Raw genomic sequence first — 27,184 nt, 5'->3', positions numbered from 1 at the left:
CTCAGGGACCTGTTTGACAGTATTAAAGCACCACAGGGAACAGAACATATTGCACTGAGGGCGAGGTTGATATACACACTCTCTATGTACATACAGCTACTGCAGATATACCAATTAATTCCTTCTTGTACATGCATTATATAGCATGAACAAGCACCAACACACACAAAACATAAGTACTGGTGATTATTCCATGTAAATTCTGAATATCCCTAGGTACACACACTCACTAAACACATCTGGAGACCCCCTTCCATCAGTCCTGTTCTTCCTTCTGCATGAGTGATGCAGGTCAACGCCGGCTGTTGCTGCTAGCTGTTGTTGTTACCATATTTAGAGGCCCAGTACTGCACGCCTAGACAAAATGTCAGAGGAGCTCTTTTTCAACACCGAGCTTGATGTGAAGTGCAGCACAGTCCATATGGATGACTGAAGAGCAAAGCCACCTGGGAAACCGCCACTTACGGTTAGTCCATCAAGAAATGCTGATGAAAGCCAAGTGCTGACCTTGGCTTGTGCACAGCATTGCATTAATGAGTGTTTTATTACGACACGGTTGTTGCTGGAAATATGAACATTGTGCATTAATTGTCCCAGAGGGATGAACAAATTGGTTGTGATTAAACATCTATTCAAGGACATCAAAACAGGTATTATTTCATTATATGAGATAAGCCTCATCAGGGACAAGCACTATCCTGCAGTCTACAGATAAGGCATCATTGCTGGGTAGAAAAACTATCTGAAAATCTGTTTCTAATGCGTTTTTGGATCTGATTGAACTTGTCTGGTGAAATGAAGTCATCCAAGTTCTCCATAAAAAATGCAAACATCATCCATTTAGGACAGTTACAGGGTTTTTACACCAAAAATGCAAGTCACATGACATTGCACATTGCATAGCCATTTTCGCCTACGGAGCAAGCTGCGGCATTTTCCACAAGATTTTGTGGCAACTGCATTGATTTCCACAATGCACAATGGGATTTGGGGTATTGACAGGAAGAGGAGGCTGGTGACGGTGGCTGGTTCACTGTAAATAAGAATGGTGGTAAAATGCATTTTGTGCATCTCTGTGCAGATCTACCAGATGTAAAAATGAATAATCTGATTATTTAGTTTGGTGTACTCCTTAGCATCCGACATATTAGCTGCTGCTCTTGATTCTGCAACACTCTCACACAAACTATTTGCTCTTACATGTTTGGTCTTAATTGTTAATGGCATTAATGAATGTGAGTGAGTGTGGCTTTGACCCAGCTTAGTTTGTTTTTTTGTTACTGGTGGAGGAAGGTGGACCATCGAGAAACACCGTCACCAAAGATGGAGAACTTCTGATTGACAGACATCCGTGTTTGTCTCCCTTCCTCACATGCATCATCAGCCCCACACAGACAGATGAAGTGCTTCAACTTAAAGCCAGTTTCAAAGATACATCAAAAGATTATACTAATGATAAGGCTTACAGCCCGCCATATCCCAGCATGCATCCACAATAAGTCATAACCACACACAAGAGCCTTTGGTGACTTTTCATTGTCTGTAAGCAGTCTAAAGTACATATTGTGGACTGTGCACAAAAAGCATTACACACTCACACATACACACACACACACACACACACATGTCTTCATAGCAATGCACACTCACTCATTAATAAAGAAACAGACATAGATAAATGAATGATGGATAAATAACTAAATCAGAAGACAAGAAAATTAGTTTACTTGTATTTTCCCCTGCTGATTTCCAGTGAGTTGTTGTGGAGATGAGACAACAAGATCATTATCTTGACACACAACAAAGCAAAATGTTAGCTCTGCATCTCTGCTCATGCAACTCTGACAGTTTGATGCTAATGGCTGATGATTTCTCTGGTCTGATTAGTGAATTTAGCTTTGGTGTTCTCAGTGTGAGTGGACCAACGCTGCCTGAGATCAGAGATGTCCCTTTAGGCACACACACACACACACACACACACACACACACACACACACACACACACACACACACACACACACACACACACACACACACACACACACACACACACACACAAACACACACTCATGGAAAAAAAGAGAGGTCCCTGCATAGACACAAAGCTTGGCATTCACCCTCTGCTCTTGCTACACACCTACATACAAACCACGAGGATAAAAAACCCCACATACAAACAAAAACAACACACCGATTTGTCATGGGGTATGTACAAACATACATTCATGCACTGTCCGAGTGCGCATACACACGTGCAAAAACAATAAAGCAAACCTTGTTAAGGGAGTAGGAGGTGAGGCAGCCAGGCAGAAAGATATAAATAGCCTGTCTGAATTCAACAATAGAGGTGGAGGGGGGGGGGGTCGAGAGACAAGAATGAGGAGGTGTAAAAGAGAGGAGAGAGCAGAAGGGAGAGAAAGAGAAAGACAAAAAGAAAGAGATATATTAGATTAGGGGAGAAAAGGATGTATGGAAAGATCAAGGCATTTGGAGAGGTAAATAAAACCAGTATTGAATAAGAAAACAGCAGGTCTCATTGCAGGAGAGGAGAGGAATGGGGGATGGGGGATGAGCCGGTTTACTGAGTCCTGATACATGTCATAGATGTACCGCTTCATGCAAAGCACGACAGCAGCAGTCATGGTTGCTGACATATGGCAGCGTGTGCAGCGCTTACACCAACTGTCCCAAGCTGCTTCCTGGAATCCAAACAAGGCATCCACCCCAAAACCTTTGGCACCTGCACTGGCATCATTACCATCACATCACTTCTGACTGGATGCACCAGCACCCATTTCATTAATCATGTACACGTGCAAATGAATTTTCTGGCAAAGTGGAGAAACTGTCCTGGTGCTAAAGAGCAACGCGAGATATGATTTGCATTAATTTGCATTAAGCGTCCTTAATTGATTTGCAGTGACATAAAGACTAAACACCACACCAAATTATTCTTAAATAAGAAGCTAAATAATAGCTGCTGTATGAGGATTGATGAGAGGGTCACTCAACTACAGTTGCAGGGGCTTTTGAGGATTGCCATGTGAATAATCCCACATGGGACAGGTCAGTCTTCAACATGGCTGAACAAAGCAGATTATCTTTTCTCCTCTATATCACCCCGGGCCAGAACAGAAATGTCAAATACCAATAACAAAAGGGCTTCACTTTACATCTGTGCTTGGTCCATTTCGCTGAAGTGCTCACCCACGGAGACTTACCAAGTTCAAGGTTTCTTGCTCAAGGGCACTTTTTAAACAGGACACTGATACAGAGACAACAAGATTGAACTTGGCTCACCATTTAGGGAGCAGTATCATTAACAGGGCTGCAAATAACGTTAATTTTTACTGTCGTTTAAAGGAATGGTTTGACATTTTGGGAAATAGGCTTGTTTGCTTTCTTGTTGAGAATTAGATGAGAAGACTGACACCACTCTCATTTCTTTCTGTTCAACACAAAGCTGGATCCAGGAGAGGCTTAGCATAAAGAATGGAAACATTCTTTATGCTAAGCTATCTTAGCTCTATCAAGAGGCACCCTGGTAAAACCAAAATAGGTTTGTTTTTTTGTTTTTGTATAATCAAATGACAAGTGAGCTTTAGATGTGCTGATTCTATGGTACTTGTCTTTATTCTAAGCTAAGCTAACTGCTTCATATCGAATGAACAGATATGAGAGTGGGATGGAACTTCTCATCTAACTCTCTGCAAAAAAGTATGACAACAATAACATGAATGTTGGTCATCAAATTCAGTTGAGCATTCAACATCATCATCTCCGCCAACGTGATCTCCAAACTCAGTGGGCACATGGGCATCAACACCTCCCTCTGAAACTGGATACTGGACCTTGTAAACAACAGGTCCCAGGTCCCACACCTCCTCAACCCTCAAACTGAACTCTAACTTTGTGTGTTGAGCCCTCCTCTGTACTCCTTCTTCATCTATGGCTGCACATCTGTACATGTTTCCAATACCATTATCAAGTTTGCAGATGACACAATGGTTGGCAAGAACGATGAGTCGGCCAACAGGGAGGAGGTTCAGCACCTGGTGGCAAGGTGTGCTGATTAACAACCTGGCCCTGAACACCAAGAAGCCAAAGAGATCATTGTGGACTTTAGCAAGACCCAAGGCGGCACACACACTCTCCCATCTATATTAATGGGATGGAGGCTGAGTGTGTCCCCAGCTTCAAATTTCCGGGTGTCCAAATCTGAGGATCTCTCTGAGACCCGACACGCTTCAACCCTGGTCAGAACGCCAAGCTCAAGAAGATCTACCCGTCTCCTCAGATCCTGGTGAATTTCTAACACTGCAGTATCAAGAGTATCCTTACCAACTGCATCTCTGTATGGTATGGCAAGTGCTCAGACCGACTGCAGAAGGTGGTGAAAACTGTCTAACGCATCACAGGGCAGCATCGTCAGGGACACTTCTCACCCCTGTCACAGACTGTTTGCCCTCCTCCCCTCCGGGAGGCGCTACAGGACTCTCACACACCCACTCACTTTCCATTTCCACACTACTGCACCTACACTTACCTGCGCTCTTTATTCTCCCACACACCAATCCATATCTATACCACTGTCCATAATACTATACATATCTGACCTATAGTGTATACACATATTCACATCTGGCTGTTTATTCTGCATGTAATGTTTACTACTGGCATTACTCGTTCTTACACCCGCACAGCATATTTACATTTACACCTGCAATCGCCTACTGTAGCTGCTGTTCATATTGTATATATTTTATCTTATTCATACAGACCCCTCACTGTTATTTATAAATATCTACATGTAAGCACATCACTCTGCATTTTACTGCTTTTTGCACTTCTGGTTGGATGCTAAACTGCATTTCCTTGTCTCTGTACTTGTACTGTGCGCAATGACAATAAAGTTGAATGTAATCTAATCTGAAAATCAGGTACTGGCAGTATTTCACAGACTCCTGCTCTGCAGTCTGGGGCTGACCTCACTCTAATCCTGTGTCAAACCCCTCTGGCTAAAACACTGGTTGAGGCTCATCCAAGGCTGAGCGACACAGTGTGGAGAGGAGAAGAGCAGTAGTAATGGCATTGAATTCCTCTGGTGACAAACGGTGGGTGTTGGTGATGTGGAGTAATCCCATTCACAACAACAAAGCCCAACCCCCCACCTCACACACACAGACTGTACACTGGAATACAGACGATGCCTGGAGTGTAATGGGGGTTAGGAGAACAGAGGATGTGTGTATGCATGCATGTAGTTGTGGGTGTGTGTTTGTGAGACAGGGTGAAATTGTAATCTAGCAGATTATACTTGTGTGTGTGTGTGTGTGTGTGTGTGTGTGTGTGTGTGTGTGTGTGTGTGTGTTAATGAAAAGACTGTGATCAGGGTCCTTGTCTAACCTGCTTACGCCTCGTCGAGTCTCCACGGCCCCATCTGTCCCTTCTCTTTTTCTTCCGCTCTGCTCCTGTCCCATCTTCTCCATCCCTCCCTGCCTTTTCTTCTCCTCTCCTCCCTCACTCCTTCCGCCCCCCCCCTTTTCCTCCTCCTCCTCCGCAGCCAGGCAACAACACAAACACTCCCTCCCTTACTACCACCACCCCTCGCTTCATCCATCCATGCTAATTGAAAACCACTCTCCTTTTCTCATCCTCACTTCCATTCTTAATACTTACATGTCACCTCCATGTTTCCAAGCGTGGTGTGATACTCTCCACAGTGACTGAAGAATCCTCGTGCTTTTGCCAGAGAAGGAGTTTTTAGCGCTCGACGGGAGACGGGGATGGATGGGGGGGAGCAGATGGCTCCTTGGAAGAGCGGTCTAACTGATTGTGGACAGTTAGCTTCAGCGTTAGCCACAATACGGGGAGACTCGTCTGTCAACACAGCTCGTGCACTTCCTCCTTTTGCCTTTTCTCTTCTTTTCTGTCTTTGCCTATTTGTTCCTTCAGTTTTCCTGCTTGACTCCCTCTTTTAGCATATTATCTTAAAAAAAAAAAAAAACTCCCTGCTTCTTTTCTGACAAACTCTACCTAGCTCCCCTTTACTATGATATTTCTGTATGCCTCTCTATCTGCCTTCCTCCCTCCCTCTGTGACTCTAAGAGCATCAGCCAGGCTGCTCTGCTTCGCTTATGTTGATCTCTGGGCTTATGCCCTGATTGGACACACGCCACGATCAGAGACGCCAATGGTGGTGCAGCAAGTGGATCACATGATAAGTGTGTATGTGTGTGTGTGTGGGAGAGAGAGAGAGAGAGAGAGAGAGAGAGAGAGAAAGAGAGGTTTAGATGGAGGGGGAGGGAGGGAGGGATGAGAGGAGGAGAAGAAGGAGGAGGGGTATTTCGAGTGGCTGCAAGCCGCTACATCGGTGAGGGATTTTTTTTCCCCCAAGCGCCTGAGCAGACAGGGTTGCAGGCTTTTGTTTTTCTCTTGTGGGGAAGAAGAGAAGGAGGAGAAGCTCTCAGCACAGATGTTTGGATGAAGAGACGACAGGCAGCCGTACAAGAAAGAGTCTCTGATAGACTGACGCTCGTATACACAAGCGTGCCCACATGCAGTGGAGAAGTGGCTCCACCATACAGAAACAGAGCCAGTAGTGCAACGCAGCAGTGGTAATTGGACAGGGGTTGCTATGGAAACAGGGGAAACGGTTGCCTGACGGCCGGCTCTGTGCCCTGGGAGCATCAGACTTGCCTCCATTAAACACACACATGTACATGTACAGCACACACACACACACACACACACACACACACACACACACACACACACACACACACACCTCTTGTTCTCTGGAGCAAACAGGACAGAATATATAGTGGCCTTACCATGAAGAGTGTGTGTGTGTGTGTGTGTGTGAGTGTGTGTAAGTTTCATTTAAGCCTCCGTGCCCCTGCCTTAAATGACCGTGTATTCATGCACGACCCAGTGTGTGTGTTCATGTCTTTGTGTGTGTATCAGGGCGGATGCTCAGTCAGCCATGAAGAGCCAGCCGCTGAGAGAGCCATCAGCGCTTAAGACATGCTCACACACTCGCAGGCCACAGCACCGTGCACACCCAAACATCGACAAAACCTAAACAAGGTGCTTTTTCTTTTTTTTTTTGGATTCCACTCCTCAGAAAGCTCAGTGCAGTCCGTAACTGGCAGCGACTGTAGAAGCTGCAGGGAAATCTAGCCGTGCACTAGCTGTGTTTTGAAGTGGACGCCCTCATAATTATCCTTGACACAGCTTATTATCCTCCCACACACCCTAAAGAGGATATATTCTCATTTGCTGTATGTACATGAGGAGTTGAATGGCGACATGCATACAGTCACATACTATAGATCCTTCCTCTCCCAACACAGGCAGTATTGTTGTTTTAGAAAGCGAGGCCGGACTCAACAGACAGCATTTTTACAAATACAATAGACAGGATTTCTTTGACAGACTGATTAATCTATCACATTGTACTGTTGTTATTTCTCAAACAGATGTTGGCTCACAGAGCTCTTTTAAGATCCCGTACCTTTCAAAAACCAAAGTATATTCGCGCACATTGTAACCATCATTTTCCACTGATGAGTAACAGATTATTAAGTTCAAATCTCGACATAGAAACCACAAAAAAACAGATGATAAATTTCTTACTCGACTGAGACACCAATAACCAATTACATGACTGATCGCTTGAGACGGGTCAGCTCCACTATAAAGTTCAATAGTCCAGTTTAAATGAGCAATTGGTGGCAGTTAAATGGACAGTCACTGCACTTCAAATCAGTGACTGTGGGGTGTACAGTGTAACTGCTACTGTACATATTGACCCCAACCTCTTGCCATAGTTATTACTGTGCCATTCATTATTAGGCAAGTCAATAGTTACTTTTTATACAAATCAATGTTACCTTTGAGATTATTCCTCCAAACTTGCAGACATGAAGTCATAGTTTCATCCGTTCAAGTTTTTTTCGCAAGTCATTTATTTCATATTCTCTCATCCAAAAGAGTCTGTTCCTTCTTTCCTGTTCCTGTCCCCTAAAGACACAACGAAATAAAAAAAAGATATTTTTCAAGTTCTAATCCTATGATAAAATAAGATGTACCTTCATTGATCCCCCGTAGAGGAAATTCAAATTGACACAGCAGCACAAAAGAATAGCAGTAAAAGGGGAAAATGTAAAAAGAAATGAAATAAAAATAGAAACAGAATCTAAAACACCTAAAATAAATTAGAAATACTATATACAATAACAATATACAAATGCCATGTAGGCTGTTCTGTACATGTGCAATAACACAAAATAAATGCGTCCTTGTGAATTTTTTATCGTTATATCTAAAAAAAAACAAAAAAACAAAAAAACAAAACAAACAAAACACAAACAAAGAAAATAAAAAGCAACGTTAAATTCCTCTCTCTTCTCTTTCTATAAAATATATAAGTATATATATATAAAATCTTTAACTCTGGGTGCAAAGCTTAATTTATCCAGTCAACTGTGATTTAGGGCGACTACCTATCCCAATGCATGAGAGGAAACCAATCTTGACTATTAGCCTTTAGGTTGTAGTAGGTCCCAGAGCGATGTCGTGGGTCAGAGATGTGTGTGTGTGGGTCTCAAGTCAAGTGAATGTGGTCTAAATTATTCATTTCTCCATCTCCCTCACTCTGTATTCGATAAGCCACACCAACTTCTGAGAAACTGTGAATCTGAGTCTCACTCCTGATTACAACCCACACATATTCCGTTTCATGGCATAGTACGAAAGCTAAAGATGCTCCAACTCCCATGTCACTTGACGTTAAATGTTTATATCTGTGATTTGTATTTTCCTTAATCCCCTCATCTTGTTTCTCACTTTATTGACTTTGTAAAGCACTTAAAACTCATGTTCATGTTCTTCTCATTAGTATTGCTAATGCTAATGCTCAGGATTTAGTGGGATCTACATCGAGCTTTCCCAGCGTGCATCTCTGGGGCATGTTCCTCCTCTTTATCGTAGAGACATTTCATTTTATGGAATGTGCAGTCAGTGACTTTCAGTTACACATAAACAACTCGGTTTGTTGTTGACAGAACTGGGTAGAAAATGACAACTTTCAGACATCATCAGAGGGGCTGATGTCTCCTGAGTGTTTCTAAGTTCATAGCGGTTACAAACTGAGCCTCAGCGTTCGGGGCTGGAAGCGCAGAGCTCCACACGCACCATTTAACTGATAGGAAGCCCTAGAGACCAAACAGTCTTGCTATCGACAAGCTGCTGCTGAATTTCAAACTCCCAAGGTACCGTGTGATGAAAGATGAGGTTTGGGGAGGGCAGAAGGGAGAAGGAAGGGAAGCGTCATCTATCCCAACTCAATCGAAATTGACTCTTGCCTTTGAGGGAGGGGTGTGAAGGATGGGGTTGGATAACAGGATTGCTTGCTAGGGGAGGTGTGTGTACAGTATGTGTGTGTTGTGTCCTCGCCCCAGGATGAACTAGAAGCAGAACTGAACTGAGATTAGCTAGCCCATTACAGATGGTCTCATCACTCCTGGTATATTTATCATTAAAGAATCTTCGTAATTTCACTTCGTAATTACAGCATTTAGATCACCAGACAAACAGACTGACACAATGACACTGTCCCTTTTTCAGTTCTGAATTCATAAAACCAAAAATACTATCATGCTCTCAAGTGATTCCACTACTAAAGCTTTTAGTGAGCTGAAAAACACATATAGTGGTGAGGACTTCAATAGACTGTAGGCGCATGAAACATTTACTCAACCACTGCTACAGAGGATGACTGGATTTTCCTGTTTCTCATCTTGACTACGATATGTTAAGACCCTTCGTTCATAGCCTCTCGCAGTAGATCAAAAAGTCTCAAAACAACAACAACACATTTTTCATATCATTCTCTTATTTCCTTTGCGAAAGCTGAGAGCTCGACTTTATTCACAATCTTGCATCCGAGCGCTAACTTCTGTTTGTCAGACCGACTTATGAAACTCACATTGCTGTCACTGCCATCATGTAACCCACAGCGAAGTTAACAGAGAATGATGCAACTCCAGCATCACTTCACACTCACTCCCATTCACACACAAAATTAAGATGTGAAAACTCTTGAAAATGTATTTCATGGATGCTGGAGGCTGATTTAGCAATTACAGAGTCACCTTGATGTAGCGCAATATGTGGCCCTTTACAGCGGCATGACATATGGGAACAAGAGCAGAATACCTGCAGAGCAAATGCAGAATTAAGGACTGGCTTGCTTATGTGTGAGACACTTTTCCAATGCTGATCAATGCCAGTAAATATGAGCAGAGGACGGAAGCACAACAAATCAATGTGTAAGCAGTGACTTGGACATGGGCTGGCTTGTAGCTTGTGTTGGTCTGCTTGGTGTTTGACACCGTAAGATAATCATAATTTGTTTGACAAATCAGTAAAAAGGCACACAGCATCTGTTGTCTGCTTCAACTCATGCCCAACTGAATACACCACATACAATATCTGTCATAAACACCTCATTACTATCACCGTCTGGCTGCGCGCACACATATATTTCCTGTGTGAGCCGACTCAACGGTAGCCATCTTACAGGAAGTTTTTCATCCTCATCCCAGACTCCAATGAACTCCAAATGAAGATGTAGGAGCCTAATCAGTGGCTCGGCCAATGGAGGCAGCTAATGTTTCATGTCAGAGGGAAAAAAAAAAAACTGCAGGAAAAATTCAAAACCTAAAAGACGATGTAAAATGCGATGAGATGTTTGAGATGTGCAGTTCTTTCTCTCAATTTGTGCTCTTATAAAAGAAACCCCTAAAGCATGTTCATTTGTGCAAACAGGAAAAAAAAACATTTCATGTCTATGCACCTTAATCAGGACTGATATTTGACTGTGCGTGCCGCCTCAGTGACTGACAGAACACGAGATATGATTATCACAGCTGGAACTGAGAGTGAGCTATGCGACTGTGCTGCTTCACAACAGAAAGTCAGTGATGTGCGACACAAATCGTGTGTGTGTGTGTGTGTGTGTCACGATTCTACACAAAGACCTCACCTTAAAATAGCAAAAATGACCAATTCTAAAAACAACACAAAACATTGTTTTTGTCCTCAGTGTCATCGTCTATTAGCTTGTTTTCCATCAAGTATAAAAGTATTCTTTTTCAAAAATGGAGCATTTTGCATCGCAAACAAACTCTGTGCAGTGAAATCTCACCGTGCTGCATGTTTGTGGAACATTTTTTAACTAGTCAAAGACTTCAGTTGCGTCCCAATTCCACACTACATTGTTCGTTAGTTGCTGCTAATTTCAGATTTGGAAACCTTTCGAAAATGTTCCTGGATATGTCTCACCTGAGTCCATCAACATCATTCATATTAAGTATGTAAGTATTTAAAGTATATTATAAGTGTGCATAGTGCTACCAAGTATTTTAAATGTTTCACTTTGCCAGTGTGAATTGAATGCACTTGAAACCCAAAACCTAGTTGCAGTTAGCATGTAGCATGGATGGAACTGGGACACAGTGATGGTGTTTATTCAGCAAAGCCTCCCACGTACTTTGTTGAAGTCTTCACTTGTGGCTCTCATCTCCTTCCAGGTCTTGTTGAGCAGCTGGATGGAGATGCAGAAGAATTCCTCAAAGGAGCGATCGTGGGTGAAGAACATGGGGTGGAAGTCATGGCAGTTTTCACTGGCTGTGGGCACAAGAGAGACGGACTGTCACCGACAGCAGCGGTTTGAGTCAAAGCTGATACCTGTGATGGAAACCATTTTATGCTGGCATTTCATTTGACATAAGACAATGACAATGATTCATACAAAACTGTAATAACTTGTCGTGCCATAAATTATGCTCTGACAGGTGCAATTATTACCTTCATTCCTCAGAAATGTTTTGAAAAACAATCTAATATTAATGTTTATTCGATATTCATGTCGATATTCAGTCCATGAGTAGGTTTTTTGGACACTGACATGCCACAGACATGTGGCTGTCTGGATTCTTGTATTTGCTTTTCTGGTATGTTACCACCTTCTATCAGGTCTTAATAAAACTAATCTCAAAGCTAGATCCTGACTCGCATCCACTGCATCTCTACATACACCAACACGTTGATAAAAGAACAGCCGTTGGCCAGTGAAGGTCCATTTACTTTGTACTCCTCTACTCTGTTGAATGACTCACACCATATGGTGGCCTTCAATATATAAATACGTAATTGGGCCTGAAAGAATGTGGCCCCTAGTTCGGACCTGAACACCTGAGTAATGCACGATAACAAGGACAAGCAGCGCAGCGCACACACACACACACACACACACACACACACACGCGTTTTCCACACACACACACACACACAGAGCTGCAAGCAAACATCACTTAACCGGAAAGCGTTACAGATGAGGTCATCAAATAACTGCTGCTGAAAGGTTCTGAATTACATTTAAAGTGGCAAATGTGCTTGATGATCATACAAGATCATTCTGACACTTAAGCTTCAAAGAATAATCATCAGGCGTCTGCGTGCTAGATTCATATTCAAAATACATCAGTTTCAGAAGATAAGGAGTGCAGAGTAATATGAGATGTGACAGACTGCTCACGAGAGATAATCTAACTGATCTGGGAGGGATTCTATGATTCTGCATTACAGACGTGGCAGAGGGTTGATGTGTTTATAGGTTATTTGATAGAAACAACAATTGAGAATGAGATACAGTTCCTCAATGAAGCAAGACCACATTGAAAATTTAGGTCCTCATCAATTTATAACACAAAATAGCCCTCGGAGGCAAATTGTGACCAGCAAACACTGTTCCATCTGGATTAAAGTGAGATTTTTCATTTTCCAAAGCCAGGGGGTGGTTTATTTTCTTTATTAGCAGTGAACTGAGGCATTTCAACCCCCACTATTTGTGTGAGGGTGTGTTTGAAATCAGAATGAGAGGGAAGGGGGAAAGCCAGGGCTCTTGAGTGCCCAAACCATATTAACCAAGAGCTACAATAACAAGGCTTGACATTCATTTGAACTAAATTCGTCTCCCTCTCGTCTTGCTGAGATGAGTGGCGGCCTTGTGCCAAAGGTTGGTTCGTTTAAAGAGTTTCAGAGCGGAGCAGCAGGGGCACTGGCCCACCATGAGCAGCCATGAAATTGGATGAAAGGGGTCAGGCAGCAATTGAAACTTCACAGTATAATGAGTGATGCCCGCTGGCCACGGGCACAGCGACCTGAGCCTTGATTTGGAGCGATGGATGGGAGATTAAGGGGAGAGCAGGGTGGAGAAATCTAGGGGGATGTGCTACCGGTGCCGGTAGTCAATCAAGAAACTAATGGAGGTGAGCCAAAACAGATGCTGACTGGCTGCTTAGTCAACAGTACACTGACCCTCAGGGACAGAAGAAGAAGAAGAAAAACGAGAAAGAGATGAAAAAGGGTGAATTCAGAAAAAAAAAAATTCCTTCCTCAATCAAATACCCTTTTTTGGCCAACTTGCAAAACTTCTTGTTAGGGTGGAAGTTTAGAGTGACCTCTGAGCTAAATGGACTGTTTATTGATAGGACCAACAGAGCCCTGAGGTGGCAAGGTGAGTGGAATTACATGTCAAGGCTTATTTGGGAGATACAGACAGTGAGCAGTCTCATGTGGCTCTGCAGAAATTTCTCCATCCAGAGGTTTTGCGAGGCATGCTGAGTTGCAGGCCCTTTTATTACCTCTTGCAGGGCTCAGCAGGACCTGGAGCAGCACAACGATGAGGCCAAAAAACACGTTACCGTGTGTTGATGCTCAAAATAGTTAGCAAACAGTGTTCTCCATTATAATACTCTTATTGCAAACGTACCCAAATGGCTACACAGTGTGGATCACTGAATATTTCATCAAACAAACATATTTCACCCACGCTGAGGAAATAATTTAAGAGGGGAAATCTGGACACAGCTGCTCAGCATTTCAGCAGCCTCCAGAGATGAAAACACATCAGTATTGGATGTAATACTTATATCTATGGGAGAAATCTAAATATCGTCTTGAAGACACAGTCTAGTCTGTATTCGGACAGGGTTTTCAATCGTTTCGGTTCGACTCCACCGCTCTAGATTTCATGACACGTAGACGTTTCATTTTTACCCTTAGGGGTATGTATAAAAAGGGATACAATTTCGACATTGGTTCGTTGGATGTGGAATTATACACCCTCAAAGTCAGCACTTTAACTTTATAGTTACTATCTCATTTCAAATTCAATGCACTGAAATAGAGAGCCAAAACAATACTATCTTAATGGACCTGCACTATATTTCACTGAGCCCTCAGGCATTACCAACTGTTTGAATGTAATGTCTGGCTCTTTCAAATGAAAAGTCCACATAGGGCGACAAAACTCAACAATTTGGTACTTCCTTTTTCAGCGCTGCAGTTGCTTTCCAGCTAGCTGAAATGTCATGGCTGAATCATTCTCAACACTGCACAAATGCACTTAAAATTATCGGCCTGAACAGAGACGGCATGGAGTGAGTGCAAAGTCATGTTACTGTGATTAGGTAACTATTACTTTAAGCCTTACTAGCCTTAAACCGGCCTTGTTTTTTTTTTTTTTTTTTTTTTTTTTTTTTTACCAGAGCGATGCAGCATTATTATTACTGACACTGAGGCGACAATGATGACACACAATAAAATATGGTGTCACACAATACGCTGACTAATGGGGCTTTGCAGCTGGATGGCTGTACTGACGAAAATAAAAAAAGAGAAGGGAAACACCAACTCCTCGCCACTCTTGCCCCAAATCTTTAGGCTGCACACGGCCTAAATCTGAGAGGAACTGCAGTCATCCTGTGTGAGAGTGTGTGTGTGTGTGTGTGCTTGTCACATTAAATTCCATTAATGAGTGAAGCTACCTCATAACAATGTCTTCATTTAAGGCGACAAAGTGATAAGACCTGCAATATCACTCGATATATATCAGTCAACTGCTCTATCATGTAAGAAGCAGCGAGTGAGTGAATGAGGAAGTGATTTGGGACACAGTGAGTGAAGTCAGCGTTGTGTCTTTGTAGCTAATGGAAAACTGATGTGGTGGCATCGCTGATTGAGATGTGGCCAAAGAGCAGAGCAACAGTTTCTTTCCTTATGAGTTCAACTGTGTTATACTAACCCTTTCCTTTCCTTCTTTTCCATTCCCTTTTACTTTGTGAAAATAATTAGATACTGAAAGCTACATCTGCTATGACCTGTGCTTCTTAGACAGCTACAAAACCCGAGGCTAAGCACTTATGAACTGGCCTCATGATTGGTCGAAACAGGTTATGTAAAACCTCTTTTACTTCCTTCCTCTCGATGAGACACATTCTCTCCCACAGGCAGGCTAACACGGTCATAGAGATGGGGCGGACAACTGGACACATCAAGCGCCTGAGGAGTCTGACACTTTTTGATGGAAGAGTCACACAGCCAGGGGCATGCGCACACACACACACACACACACACACACACACACACACACACACACACAAGCACGATGAACTCTGCTTGTGGCTGGATGTCATGCTATGAAGCAGCAGGGTAGATATGAACTCTCTCTCAATTTAAGTCACAATTTGTGACTCTTTTCGGTCAAGCATATGGGTCCACAGCAGACAGTCTAGATGGATGTAAAAATGGGCTGTAATGACTTTTCTTTGTCCTGCATGCTTTTCATCCATCTGCACAGCCAGATGTTCAGTCCCTGTACCACCCATGAAGTAGGTAACAGGACACCGTGATGACCAGTTTAGGTTATGCTGGACCATATGCCCACACAAATCAACAGAACTCGACGCTTTACATTTATGGCGCAGCACTTTGTCACTATATGTCTCTACAAAATGATTAACGGAAAAGCAAGAATGATAACACAACTTCCCCTGGACATAACAGGGAGTCCGTGTTTTGTAAAAGGACATTTCAGCAGGATGATTGCTGTAAGACCTTTTGGTTTAACCGTGTCTCACTAGGGCTGGCTAGCAATTACTTTCATTGCTTGTTAATTTACATATCATTTTATAGACTTGCAGCAGCACTCGGGCTGCAGATCCTCACATGTGAGCAGTTGGAACCAGCAAATGTTTGACAATTTTGCTTGAAAATTATAAAATTAAAAAAATTGTTAGTTAATTTTCCATTAATCAACTTAATTATTACAGCACCACTCCCGACTCACACTGCTATCCTGTTGCCTGTCGTGTCTTGAACAAAAAAAAGTGCTAGGAACTTTTTAACTTTCAAGTTAAATAAAATCAAACACACAAGGATCTAAGCATCAGGGATCGTGCGGTTGAATCATTTAAACGGCCTACTTTTGCTGCGGCTTGTTAATAAGTGAAGCTAGATACACACAAACAATGTGTAGCTCCTTTTAAACAGATTGAATCACTTCTATAAGTATCAATATTGTATTGAAGTTAGTTGCAACTTTGCAGCCATTTTGTCAACAGTTTGTTGACACACAGATCTTTTCAGGGGAGATAACATTCACTCTTTGAAATTTCCCATATTTATATCTAGGAATTACAACCCAGAGGCTGCCGTGAAGGTTTTTCTGCTTCAGTTGCTCATGATTATGATCAGAGCCATATGACGTGAATGCGTCATAAGCTCTGTAGGCAGAGAGGAGTTCCAGGTCATTGGTTTCAGACAAATTAAACACATCGGTACAGTGATGTTCCACAACATCACACAATATCATCATGAAGGCAAGACTATGCAGAGGGTGCAGACAGTTCCCCTCTCCTCTCATTTTCCCTCCATCCATCCATCTACTGGGGTGTGTGTGGTTGGGCTGAGGTCAGGTGTCACCATCTTCTCCCTGAGGTAAATGTGTGACTGTGTTTATGTGCATGTGTGTGTATGTGGATGCAAGCGTGACTGAGCATGGGACAGCTGTCGCCTGTCACGCTTTTATCAGAGTCCATTCAATGTGAAAACTCTGAGGGCTCGGTGACGTCAACTAAGAGCTAATTACTCAACTGGCCACCACACATGAGTGCTGGGCATGAGGAAGGTGACTAAGCATGTGCGTTAAAAGTGTTTGCGTGTGCAGCTGTGAGTCTGTGTATGCATGAGAGAAAAAGCGAGAGAGATGCGTGGGCTGAATGCCACCCTGACATCTGTCAAGGGCCAGTGTGTATTTGTTTGTGTGTGTGTGTGTGTGTGTGTGTGTGTGTGTGTGCACAAAGCAAACGAAACAACCCTCAGAGTCACCTTGCAGCTATGCCACATGATGAATACACAGCGAAAAGTGTCATCCTCACTCTAATTACAATACCAGCATGCCCTGATGTCCAACTGTGACAAGGGGAGAGTGTGTGTGTGTGTGTGTGTGTGTGTGTGTGTGTGTGTGTGTGTGTGTATGTGTATCTGTGTGTGTGTGTGTGTGTGTGTGTGTGTGTGTGTGTTTGTCCAGCGAGCAGCGTCAGCACCATCTTTCCAGTCAAGTCACTGTTAACGTGTGTGCAGGATGCCAAGGCAGCAGGTACACAGAGATGAGATGCAAACCACGGCTGGCTGGATGACTTAGCAGGCTAACTGTGTACTTCTCATGCATATAAGGCTGCTGCCAGATTAAAATGAGCGTGCACTAAAGCCATTTATCCAAGCAAATAAATCCATTTATTTTCAAAGACTATGCTACTCTAATTGGTAAAAAAAATCAGTTATATAGATACTGTAGCTTTCATCTGTTTGTCATTTTGGACTCAAGTCATACACAGTGGGTAAGATCACCCTACACTTCAACATGTCCTTAGGAACAACACTGAGCTGTGCAGCAATGTTATTCTTCTAGAATTGCTGGTCACGTGACGCTCTTAAACTCAAAACAATGCAAAATTAGCCATTAGGTCAAATAAAATGTTTCTCTAAGCTGTATAACAAACAGATGTGTGCAGGTAAGTTGAACAAACACTGAATCCTAAAGAATCGTCTCCAGTGTGTGCGCCTGGTGAACGACTTGATTTGAAATGGGGCACCACCTTAGAATACTGCATGTAGTTCACTTCATCTTGCTAGCCTTCTGCAGTAGATTCTGGACCAAATATGTCACTTTAAAATGTGATGTCTCAGGGTTTCTGAGTTTGGAGTCTGTGAAATGTGAAATGATAAATCAGTTTTATAATGTTTGGGCCACACCAGCGGGGCCGTCTGGTTGTATTGATCATGAAATAAGGATGCCTGGAGAATGAGGTCACTGGCCAAGTTTCTTCTTTGAAATGCAAGATAAAAAAAACAAAACAAACAAAAAAAAAAACATTGCGAGACACCGAGTATTTCATTTCAGGGAGGAAGAGAAGCACATGAGGAACCTTGACTGGATAGGGATGAAAACAGGGAAAAGTCAAAGCCTTATTTCCTCTGTGGTTTCTAATTACATAACTAAACCATTTTAGCATGCAGAGTTCCCAACAATGGTCAAGATGCATTAGAGGACAGAGGGAGAGCGAGGCATAGCAGAGCAGCAGATGGAGAGAGGGGAAAATGAGACAGAGGGACGCATGTAGCGAATCCATCAACGCTCTGGACTGAGACACATATCCAACAAATTTAGCAGTACATCTGTTTCCACAGACGCCTCATATTCTCACAAATACAATAAGGCTTGTCCATCCACATTTAGCTGTGAGTTCTCTATCAAGTCAGAGCTGCCCCAGGACGCATTTATTAAATATATGAAACACAACTCCTATCTTAGACTATAAAAGACAGCATGCCAGACTCTTCTGAAGGAAAGTCTCAGATCAGACGTGGTGATTCATGCTCAGGCTAACAAACACACAATCTGTCTGAGTTTGCCCAAATGCAGAAACAGAATTGTTTAATCATAACAAAACAACAGAAAAAAATTCTCCAGCTTACATGCACATATGTGCTCACACACACACGGAAGCACACAAACACAGTCTGTATCTGGGTGAATAAATCATAATTATAGTTGAATACTAGAACTAGACATTTTTAGAGTTTTGGAGTTGGGCATTGGGCAAATTTACAAACTACAAAATTACACATAGGTTTTTACACATGTATTATTATATACAGGTATCATTTACTGTGGAAATGCCATTTTGTCTCTGCTTTTTGGACATGAGTGATAATTAGTGATGGAGAGTAGTTGCATAAAATGCTGAAAGACTGTTTATTAGGAAACCTGTTCCTCCTACCACTGGATACATATCCAAACAAGAATTTGAACAGTTTTATTTTATTTGTATTAGCTACTTTTATGTGGTCAGATTTGTTTTGTTATCCGCTGTTCAATGATGTACTACAAGATGTTGTCTAGTGCTGCATTATGATCTTTTAAATGTTCCTCAGCAAAGGCTTTAAATTAACTGTTGACAAGGTGCGTTGTGTTTGATCCACCACGCCACTTCAGTCCACCAAGGTTTGCAGAGAAGTAACAGCAGCATCTGAAAAACTCAAAGGATGCTCAAAACTTGAGATTCTGGAGCACCCATCTGTCAAGTTTGTTGTTATTTGTGCAATTTAAAAACCTTTTGCTGTTGTATGCCCGAGGCTATGAAGTGGAAAACCCTGAAGAACGCTCTCCCCCTTTAACACAAGGCTGAAACTGACAACTGAAGCGTGAAGTGGCTGCTGACTGCCAAACAGATGCTCATGTCACGACTTGAGGGATACTTGGGATTCCGCGCTTGGCCTTTCCTCCACTCGCCATCATCCACTCCGCTCATGATTCATGCAGGGAGACTTATGGGAGGGATTATCAGACACAACCTTGAGACTTAACAAGTCATTTCCAGTGGGGTCAAGCTTTCCAAGCTAATGTTCAGCTAACACTAATGTTAGCATACTAATGTTTGATCTCTGACAAAGATTCTCATCCCACTGATACCTCATTAGTGGCAGCAACTGCCCACTGAAAATGATAAATAAAACAAGATACAAACATATCTTGAAATGTATATTTAATGCACTATAATTCAGCATCTTTCCTTCATGTTTCATAAAACCTACACAAACTGCCAGTACTTTAAAAACAAATATAGAAAAATAAGACAGAAAAAGAACCCCATAGAAAGTGATATTCTTGCCCCAGGCCACTGCTAATGTAACATATTAATTACAAGATAATTTAATGACTTGTCAGCATGTGAGGAAAAATGTCTCATTGGGTCAGAAATGTAATTAATCCAATTGAAGTGATAATCTACTCCAAGTCTATTGAGTTTCAAACACGAACCCCCTCGAGGCTTGAAAGGTGGATGTAAAGTTTTTACTTATTATGCAGAACTACAGCTGGATGCGGTGAATTCATACTGGTCATAACCTATAAAGGTGTGAAAAAAGGATAAAAATGTATAAAAATAAATAAGATAAATAAGAATAATTGTTATATTTTTAAGTGATAAGGAATGGATGATGAACATAAATTACTTTTAGCAGAATAGTAGAGACCCATGTCTCATATAATATTGACAGAGGTGTTATGTGACAGATTTTAATTAATTTAATTAATTCTTTGCCAATTTAGTTTGAAATATTTATAACATAATATTATATCATACGTATATATAATATCACATAGTCCAAAATCTGATATGACTTTTTCATTTCCTGTTTAGTCTTTAGTGTATGACTGCACGATCAAACATGACATTTCATTTTGTGCCATGGCTGTGTGCGTTAAAACTATATCTCACTGACACACTGTGGGCCAGTCCAAGCACATCGCAGCATTTCAAACTCACACTGTGGCATTTCTCAAGGGTTAGAAGTGGATGTGGAGGAGTGTGTGGGTGTGTGTGTGTGTGTGTTGATAAGTTACTGTTGTTTTTACAGGGGTACAGCAGGCAACTCAGAGGAGTGTCGTTACAGTGGGAGTTGTCCAGGTAATGATTGTAGATGACTCTGAATCACGGGCTTTGTTTGGACATACTGTGCATACACATACTGAAGCAACACACACCTAGGCAGGACTAGGCAGGATGTAACAGCAGAGTCTACATACAGCAGGATACAGTGATAGGCTGGTTACCCTCAGTTGACTTGTGTTACCTATGACCCAAAAAATCCCTGGTTTTGGTCCAGCTAATCTTTGCTGCATGTCATTTTCTGCTACGTATCTCATGTCTCATGATCCCCCAACTGTCCACTATCAATAAAAGCAGATAAAACACCCCAAAATTATTCTGAACATCGAAAAAACATTGATTTGTTGAAACACTACACAAAAGCACAAGGACACCTAAATACCTATGAGCAAGAGAGAAGAATTTACTCAGCTTGGGTTGCGCATCATTTTCTAATGCTCAAAACTAAGTGACCAAGAAGGAAGATACAAACTGTTCTTGAGACAAGACAATGAAAAAAAGAAAATCAATCCAAATATCACAGTGATGTATTGTGATGCTGTACAGCTCTGTTGTACGACAGGAGCTGTCCATGGTGCTGAACATGGCCTTTTGTTCTGACCTTGGCTGATCGCTCAGTGATGGAGGAGACAGCTACAAATATAAGGACATCATGTGACTGTCAGTCTGGAGCCTGGCCAGACCTGCTTGTATGTGTGTGTGTGTGTGTGTGTGTGTGTGTGTGTGTGTGTGTGTGTGTGTGTCTGCGTGTGCATGGGTGTGCGTGTGTGTTCGTAGGTGCTTATTTCTGGTTCCTTTTTCAGTTTCATGTGTGAGGCTGCTTCCATGTGTGTGTCCATGCTCAGACCTGCCATAGCTCACCACCCTGCTCTCCATCTCAGCAATGAGACGCCACACCATGAATCACCAAGCAGGGCCATTACTCCCCATGCCTGGCCCTTTCTAAATAACTTCATAAATATTCCATGGACCGGCTTAAACAGGAGAGTCGGAAAAGTCATGGCTTGGTGCCTCACCGACGCAGATTCCATTAAGCCCCACGTTCCAGCAGAAACATGGTGGGACAATTAATCTTTTAGGATCTGAAGCAGGGCAACAACAAATGCAAGAGTGGGAGAGAGGAACAGAAAGGTTATGAATTAATGGAAGAGGGTGAGAGAGAGAGAGGAAACAGAGAGAGACAGGACAGAGAGAGTGACACCTGGAAAGTGTTATGAATTATGTAGGATCTAGCAGCTCTGACAGCTGATTCAACCAAACAAGCTCCCTTGCCTCCTTTCTCCAGACCAAATCTACATAGAAATATCTTAGCAACGAAAAGGGAAAATGTCAAATGCCTCAAAATGAGGATGGCGTTAAATGGATAAGTGGAATGCAAGAAAATCTCTTGACCTGAAAAAACATTGAAACAACTGTCATAGCATATTCTTGACTAGGTTCTCTGTTGTTTATGAATGTAAGATATGTAAGATGCTATTTGTATTGTAGTGTATATGATGTCATTTTCGTCAAAGTCATGGGATGGAGAAAGAGAGCCAGAGCGTGAAAGCATGAGAAAGGATTACAAGTCTGAGAGGGACAGAGCCACAAAGAGGGAAAAACAGAGAGCCTGAAAGAAGGAGTGAAGAGTGAGAAAAAGTGAGAAACATTAAACTGGAAAGAGAACTTGAAGAGACGAGCGGGGAAGAAAGGCAACTTCAATAGCCCCAGGCAAATCAAGAATCCCTTGGTGTTTCATCCTCATGAGAAAACAAGAAGACAGTGTCTGGCCCCTGCCAGAGCCACACTGGCATTTCACATAGATGGAGCGAGCAAATGAGCCACTAAGACGTCCCCGCCGTCACAATTAATCCGCTGTCTCTTTCTTCTGCCTTTATGCACATAGGGCAGTGGAGCAGAGAGGGAGGAGGTTAAAAAAAAGCTGAAATTAACTCTTTTTCTGCACCAGGGGTTTGGACTCCTTTAATAGAAACCAGGTTTGAAAGACAACCATGGCTTTTCAATGGAGAATCACTGAGTGCTTGTGTTGTAGTTGGCTTTGATGAAGTTTTGGGAGCAGCTTTGGGTCTCAGTTTTGCTCTGCACTATGAAACATTTAGAGGTTACAGCTGCTTTGACGGCTATATCAACTTGTTCCTGCATGCTTTGTATCTCCTGCTGCACTGACGCTTATGTTGGGTAGAGGATTATTCACATAAACGTTCAAATGTCAGCTAATGGGTTACTGCAATGAATAAACAATACTACAAGTCTAAAGCCAAGCTAGCAGGTCTGTGAGGCTGTAGCAGCAGTGCTTTGAGCTAAATGGTAACATTAGCATGCTAATATGCAAGTGCAGGTGATGCTGAATGTCTTTAGAATTGCAGGTATTTGGTCAAAAACCTAAGGCATTGACAAATTTACAGTTTAATGTGGTGAAAAATGAATAGTTATAAGATCAACAAAGTTCATATAATAAATGTTGATGGGGCATGCATGTCATGGCCATCCATCCAAATGTTGCCAAGACATTGGATCCTTACATCACAAATGTCACCCTCATTGTGGTGGGAAAAGTCAGGGGATCACCAAAATCATTAGGATTCACCCTCTGCGCACCATGAACGTCTATACAAAATTTTATGGCAATTCATCCAGAAGTTGTTGACATATGTCAGACCTGGCTAAAGTGGTGGACCGACTGACCAATACTGCCATTCACTGAACTACACAGATAAAAATGATGTTGGTGTTATTCATCTGGCGATTGGCCAATGCAGAAACGATTTCCCCACAGTGTGAAAAATGGTGCATTAAAAAAAAAAAATCAGCTTGAAATGCCATTGTTACACTTCAAGTTATGGGTGAAACAATGCGCCAAGGTTTCTAATACAACTCTGACTCAAATACCACACTATCAAAACTGATAAAACGTTGCAGAGACACAGACACTCCCGCTAACATCCTCATTAGTGTCATGTATTTCATTGTTTCCCTGTTGAAAGGTCAACCGAATGATGACAGTCAGTGCAGGGCAGAGACTCATTTCTCTCCCAGCTTTCCTCTGGGAAATGCACACTCATGCCCTAACATCACACACACACATACACACCACCTCTAATGACCAGCCGTTCCTCACGAAGCATTTACAACACCTGCCTGGCCCATGTTACATTCATCTTGCTCATACATTCATTAGTGTGTGTTAATATACACAGGGCTAATGGGGTGTGTATGAAAATGCACTTAGCCCTTTACAAGAGAAGACACAGTGCAGATTATGACTGGGACACGGTGGCTTCCTCCCATAAGAATAAGACACATATGATGCTCTGTGAGTGTGAGTCTGTGCAAATATTTACTCGAGCTGTGACAAGAGATGGATGGGAACATTAAGATTTGGGACGAAGTAAATATAAATATATCAAAATGTTGACTTTCCTCTCCTGTACCCAGTGATTTCCTGCAAGGGGTTGTTTTATTTTATTCCCTTTGCACATATTCTTTTTTCACTGTGTGCCCATAGATGACCTACTTGTGTATACAGGAATCCTGTCATGTCTTAGGGCAGCAGACAGTATCTATAGACGGATGGATCATTCTTTGCAGCTTATGGGTTCACCTTACCAATTCTTATCTGTCCCTGCATTTTACACATACACACATAAACACTGTACCACATCATAAATATTAATAGTAGGTTCAGTCTCCTGGGATAACAGCCTCAGTAAAGAGGACATTATACAGCCACTGGGAACAGAAAGGCCCAGAACTACAAGTCAAGGTCATTGCCATTATTCAACTCAGGCATTGAGTCCTGCAGGGAAATTTTTAGTGTCACAACACAACAGTATCTTCATCTTCATAAAAATAATAGAAAACACTATTTGCAAAAATGGAAGACTTTGGAGATGAAGGTTTTCTACCAAACCAAGAAGATCACAAAATGTTGGGCAGAATTTGTAGGTCTGGCTGCTTGTTCTCATCATAGTTTCGGAGTAAATTACGTGAAATCCTGCACTTGCCCCAGCTCTACTTATTTGAACAAGCAAGTCTCTCAGAAACAAAGTCTTATTCATAATGACGGCCTGGCATTCGTCCTAGGGATTTAGCCCTATTGCATAAGCCTTCAACTACATGCTTAGAAAAGCCAGAGAGATAAAGATGTTTTCTCTATTTTGGGACAAGTCTGGTTGCCTAATCTCCATTTTGATATGAATGATGTTAAAGTGTTATTTCAAAGAGACTAAAGAGAGGCAATTTCAGTCCACTAAGAGCGAAGGTCAAAAGGGCATGTGCAGTGGCTCACATCTGGATAAAAGCTCATGACATACTTTGAATAGGAGTTCAGCACTGAGACATGCTGCCCAGAAGGAAATCACAGATACAAGTGGGTACACACACAAACACACGACCAATGAAAGAAGTGAAGCTAAAAGCTCAGTATGTGCATTCACGCGTCACAAAGCACCACAGGAGAACATGACCTGTCTCCTCACCTAGACTAAAACCCTCCACTCACCCACCCAAGACCTCTCCAGGTCAGGGCAACTACATTAGTGTAATAAAGTGCTGCAGACAGCTTCTTTACGGTTAACATAAAATATCTAGATCCATTTGCCTTTGCTGACTGTGTGCTGAGAATTTGATGAGGACAGGGAGGATGGTGGAGACATTTGCATTAGAGCAGAGTCTGGCAGCGATAAGAGCATATTAAAAAAAGGACAGGAAAATTACAATATGCTTAGAAATGTTAAAGAAAAAGTATTACTGCACCCTCTTATCTTGTATTGAAACCTAGCCTGGCACTTTTATCAGTAACATTTAGAACAGATGAGAGAATTCGGGTGAACTTCCTTTGAATATCTTTTAAAGGCACAGAAACCGAAGTGGACACTATTCTTTCAATAAAGTCTAATGTTCTTCCTGCAATTTACAGACGAGTGAAGAACCCTGCGATGCAGCCACGTCTGAATCCTTTATGAAAAAAAACAAAACAGACATGAGCAGAGGAAAAGGGCACATCCCTTTAAAACTGAGCTAAAAATGCCATCTCCCTCCCTACAGGGAGCAGCAGGGGTCAGTCGGGAGCAGAACTGAGACCAACTCGCACATTTAAACAAGTAAAGACAAATGAAAAGGGCACATCAATTTGGAGTGGACGTGGGCACAGCATCTCTTTCTCTGCTCCGTGTGCCTCCCAGAGGTGGTATATAAGGCTGAATAAGGGCTCAATGGGGTGAGATGCATCGCTAAATAATGAACTCCCGTCAGCACAATTACTGAGCATTATGCTTGCTTTCATCTTAACAAGGAGGGAACTTGTGTATTTGTGAGCATGTGTGTCCAGATATTTGTATTTTTGTACACATAACTATATGCATCTCTGCGAAGCACTCCCTTATAGGTTTTCCTACTGTTTATATGCTCACTCTGGAGATAATACAAGCAACGTGGAAGGTGTTTGTGTGTGTCTGTTTGCTGAGGGAAACTTACGAAGCTCGCCCACTTTGAGAATTTCACAGAGCATCTTGGTCAGCTCGATGCTGCTGCGGCCAAACGGACACTCGTGCTTGTCTTCTCGACTGCTGTTCTCCAGGACGATCTAGAAACACAGACGATCAAATAAGCCAGAGGAGAATATGATGGCGTGTTTTGGTGAAATCTACAAAGTGACAAATGTACCAGTAAAAGATAGGAGCGCATTTGTAGTTACCTCAAAATATTTGCCTATACTAAAGACTATATAGTAGTAAGTATAGTAACCTAGACTATAGCAACATGCACTGTTATAACACAGTGGTCGAACATTTTGGTCCATGGAATGCAGGTTAAAAATGGCAAGTAAATGTGGACGCAGATTAAAGCGTCTATGTGAATGACGCTGATGTATGAAGAATATTTATGTGACATATTGCATCGGGTGTCTTTCATCCCATTCATCCTCAGTGTCAGCGGGTGGTCGCAGCATGCATTGCCATCTGCTGCAGTATCTTTCCGACACTGCAACTTGGCCAAAGAAAAATGTTCGTATCCTACAGTCTAATCATTTTATATCAAAATAACAAATTTAGAATATTTTGTGGCCTTGGCAGAGGTATGCAGTCTCAGAGTGCCCTTTGCTTTTATATTTGAATGAATTCACAATACCACACTAGCTTGTCACACTGAAGGTTATTATGCCATAAACATTTCCATTATGGTTGAAAATATTAGTAATTATTTGACCTTATCTGACCCTTTAAACTATCTGTTGGAGGGCAAAAAACATAAACGAAATCTCTACAGCAAAAAATTCACTCTAATTATGTGGATGGTGGCAGGGCGCCATAAATGAGGCC

General features: G+C 42.1%; 1 protein-coding gene across 4 annotated transcripts in view; it reads right to left on the bottom strand.

Annotated features, from left to right (window-relative positions):
• Positions 1–27,184, bottom strand: part of LOC111223159 (engulfment and cell motility protein 1) — a 98,565-nt gene that overhangs the window by 19,961 nt on the left and 51,420 nt on the right. For 3 of the 4 annotated variants that reach the window (XM_022747191.1, XM_022747190.1, XM_022747192.1), the window contains 2 exons: positions 26,340–26,448; positions 11,558–11,694 (listed from right to left, as the gene is read on the bottom strand). In XM_022747191.1, coding sequence (XP_022602912.1) covers positions 11,558–11,694; positions 26,340–26,448 — 246 coding nt within the window. Of the gene's footprint in view, positions 1–5,679; positions 6,068–11,557; positions 11,695–26,339; positions 26,449–27,184 lie in introns of those variants that run through there. The other variant, XM_022747193.1, reaches the window with a different exon arrangement.

This window comes from Seriola dumerili, unplaced genomic scaffold, assembly GCF_002260705.1.
Source record: "Seriola dumerili isolate Sdu_G_001 unplaced genomic scaffold, Sdu_1.0 BDQW01000110.1, whole genome shotgun sequence".
NCBI classification, from domain to species: domain Eukaryota; kingdom Metazoa; phylum Chordata; class Actinopteri; order Carangiformes; family Carangidae; genus Seriola; species Seriola dumerili.
This window is presented reverse-complemented; position numbering and strand designations above follow the sequence as displayed.